The 2,434-nt window shown below is 28.6% G+C and overlaps 1 protein-coding gene across 5 annotated transcripts in view; it reads left to right on the forward strand.

Moving 5' to 3' along the window:
- LOC106467583 (DNA replication ATP-dependent helicase/nuclease DNA2-like) overlaps positions 1-2,434 on the forward strand; it is a 48,298-nt gene that overhangs the window by 41,492 nt on the left and 4,372 nt on the right. For all 5 annotated transcript variants that reach the window (XM_022395785.1, XM_022395787.1, XM_022395786.1 and 2 more), the window contains one exon: positions 1,936-2,022. In XM_022395785.1, coding sequence (XP_022251493.1) covers positions 1,936-2,022 — 87 coding nt within the window. The remainder of the gene's footprint in view (positions 1-1,935; positions 2,023-2,434) is intronic.

Below are 2,434 nucleotides of genomic sequence, written 5' to 3' on the forward strand. Positions count from 1 at the left end.
ACTTGTGACAACTCAGTGTGTATATATAGAATAATTATTTTCTAGTTTAAAAGATTTGATGTTCTTAAAAGTTGGTCTTTATCTAAAACAAAAAATGACATACTTGTTCATTTCAAAATATTGTATGATAGGTATCTTTGGTTTTGTTAATCTCTAGCATATGAATTTTTATTATCATGTAAGTTGTTTTGCATAAGCAATTTGAAATTGGTGTATTCACTGTTTTTTTTTATTTTGTTACCTTGAGAAGTTTGGCTGATAGGTGTCATAGTTTCATGTCATTGTTACTGGTCTGTATTTCAAGTATAATCAGGAATTTTATAAAACTAAAACTCTGAAAAGAATTATTGTTAGGGCATAAAAAATGAGGTTGTAAAATTTATTGAATAATAATGTTTAGAAGATAGATCGGACTTTAGAGAATGTATTTTATAAGAGACTAAGGTTAACCTGAGATTTTATATTTAGTGAGAGATAAATTTATTAAAGTTTATCTGTAAGTTACCAGTTATAACCTTAGCTTTGTATTCATTTTCTCTAACCCAATAAGATCTTGTTTAGAGTTGTTATTTTGTTGTAAATATTTTAATATTTAGAAAGACTTGGAATTTCAGTCTTCTGTTATTTTAGATTTAGATTGTACTGCTGGAGTTAATGTGTAATATTTAAGATATTTAAGTTAAGTTTGCACTGAGCTGTTAAGTTTTATTTCTTTGAAACATTTGTGAGGCATTTTTTATTCCCAAAAAACTTGGCGATAATCTGCAGTTAAGTAATTTTATCGTACACACATCTCAAAATATTCATAATTGTTTTAGAAATAATTCAATAGGCTTAAAGTCAGTTTGTGTCTGTTAATTACAGGGTGATTATGAAGATAACTCCATAGTTAAAATTATTATATCTTAAAGTCTTATACTTTTAGGGGAACTAAATTTTACCAGACTCATTGAGAGTCATAAGTTTTATTCAGGAAAGTTTGAGTATGGTACAAGGGGTTTCAAAAATTGCCCCAAGTGTTCAGTATGCTTTTTCTCATTCTCAATAGGAATTTCAATGAATGCTATCTCTAAATGAACAGTGTTCTTTGATTCTTATGATATCATGCATCTTATTCAAATTGTTACCCTCATGTTGTTGAGAGAGAGAGAGAGAGAAGAAAAATAAAGCACTGTAAGTGTGATGTTTTGATATGTTTTTTACTCACACAATGATCCTATATTTATATAGGATTTTCAAGAATATGTAGTATATAGGTTCACTGTGTGAATAAAAGACATCTCAAAACAACTCTCATATGATAAACACTCCACCACTTTATGAAACTTAGACTTATTCTTTTGATTTACCCTTGTATAGGATTACTGATGAGGATTAAAATCCCCCCAAATCAGTAGACCTTGGTAACAAGTTGTGAACATGTAAATAAAAACATTACTAATCTGTGAAAAAGGCAATTTTGGTATTCAGTGGAATATGGTTGGAAACACTGTTCCATGTCCAAAATTTCCTGAATAAAGTTTGTGATCTTCAGTGTGTTTGTGATGAAATTATGTTCAAGTAGTTTATAGGATATAATTATTTTGATTATGTGATTTCATTAATAATCACTGTGTACAATCAAACAAATACTAACGGTTGTGTTCTTAAAGTGCTTGCAATTAACACTATTGCAGAATTCTGTTGACTTAAAGCACACTTTAAAAAAATTATTCTATTATAATTTTTATCTAAACTACATGTGAAATATGATGTTTAAAGTGGTTAAATAATGATAAGACAAAACTTCTCTTATTGTTTTACTGTTATAGCTTTGATTACTATCATTTTTAAAATAAAATATACATTTAAAGTATATTCTAGAAATACATAGGAAGTATGTTCTTAAACTTAAAATATTTATAGAATACTTTCATATCTTCAGTTTTATTTTAGGGATCTTGGCATGGCAGAGAGCCTTTTTTCACGTCTTTCAACACCAGATAATACTATAGATCTCAACATACAGTATCGAATGAATAGGTAAGACTTGTGAAAAGGTTTATTTGTTCCTGCCTTTTGAGATGTAAGTGTTTAAAAATGTATTACTATCAGGAATCACAATAGTGGTTCATAATAGGGATTGACCAGATTTTGATGAAACACTAATAGAATGCACAGCGAAAACCACCTTAGAAAGCAAACTCATTCCTGAAACAACACTCAAAATCTTCCTATTTTACATAAGCTAAAAAACATCATAATTCTAGTGTAAACAATGTTATCATTGCCCTTTGAAGTTAGTTTTTTCACAAATATCTGGTGTTCCTTTAAGAATTATCAGCCAATATTAGATGAACATTAGATGACTGTAACATGTAGATACTCAATGCTTTCAAATTCGATGACGAGGGAACCTACTTTGAGACTAATAATGCTTGAAGAGGGCTTGAAT

The sequence above is a fragment of the Limulus polyphemus genome, unplaced genomic scaffold (assembly GCF_000517525.1).
Source record: "Limulus polyphemus unplaced genomic scaffold, Limulus_polyphemus-2.1.2 Scaffold2670, whole genome shotgun sequence".
In the NCBI taxonomy this organism is placed as follows: Eukaryota; Metazoa; Arthropoda; class Merostomata; order Xiphosura; family Limulidae; genus Limulus; species Limulus polyphemus.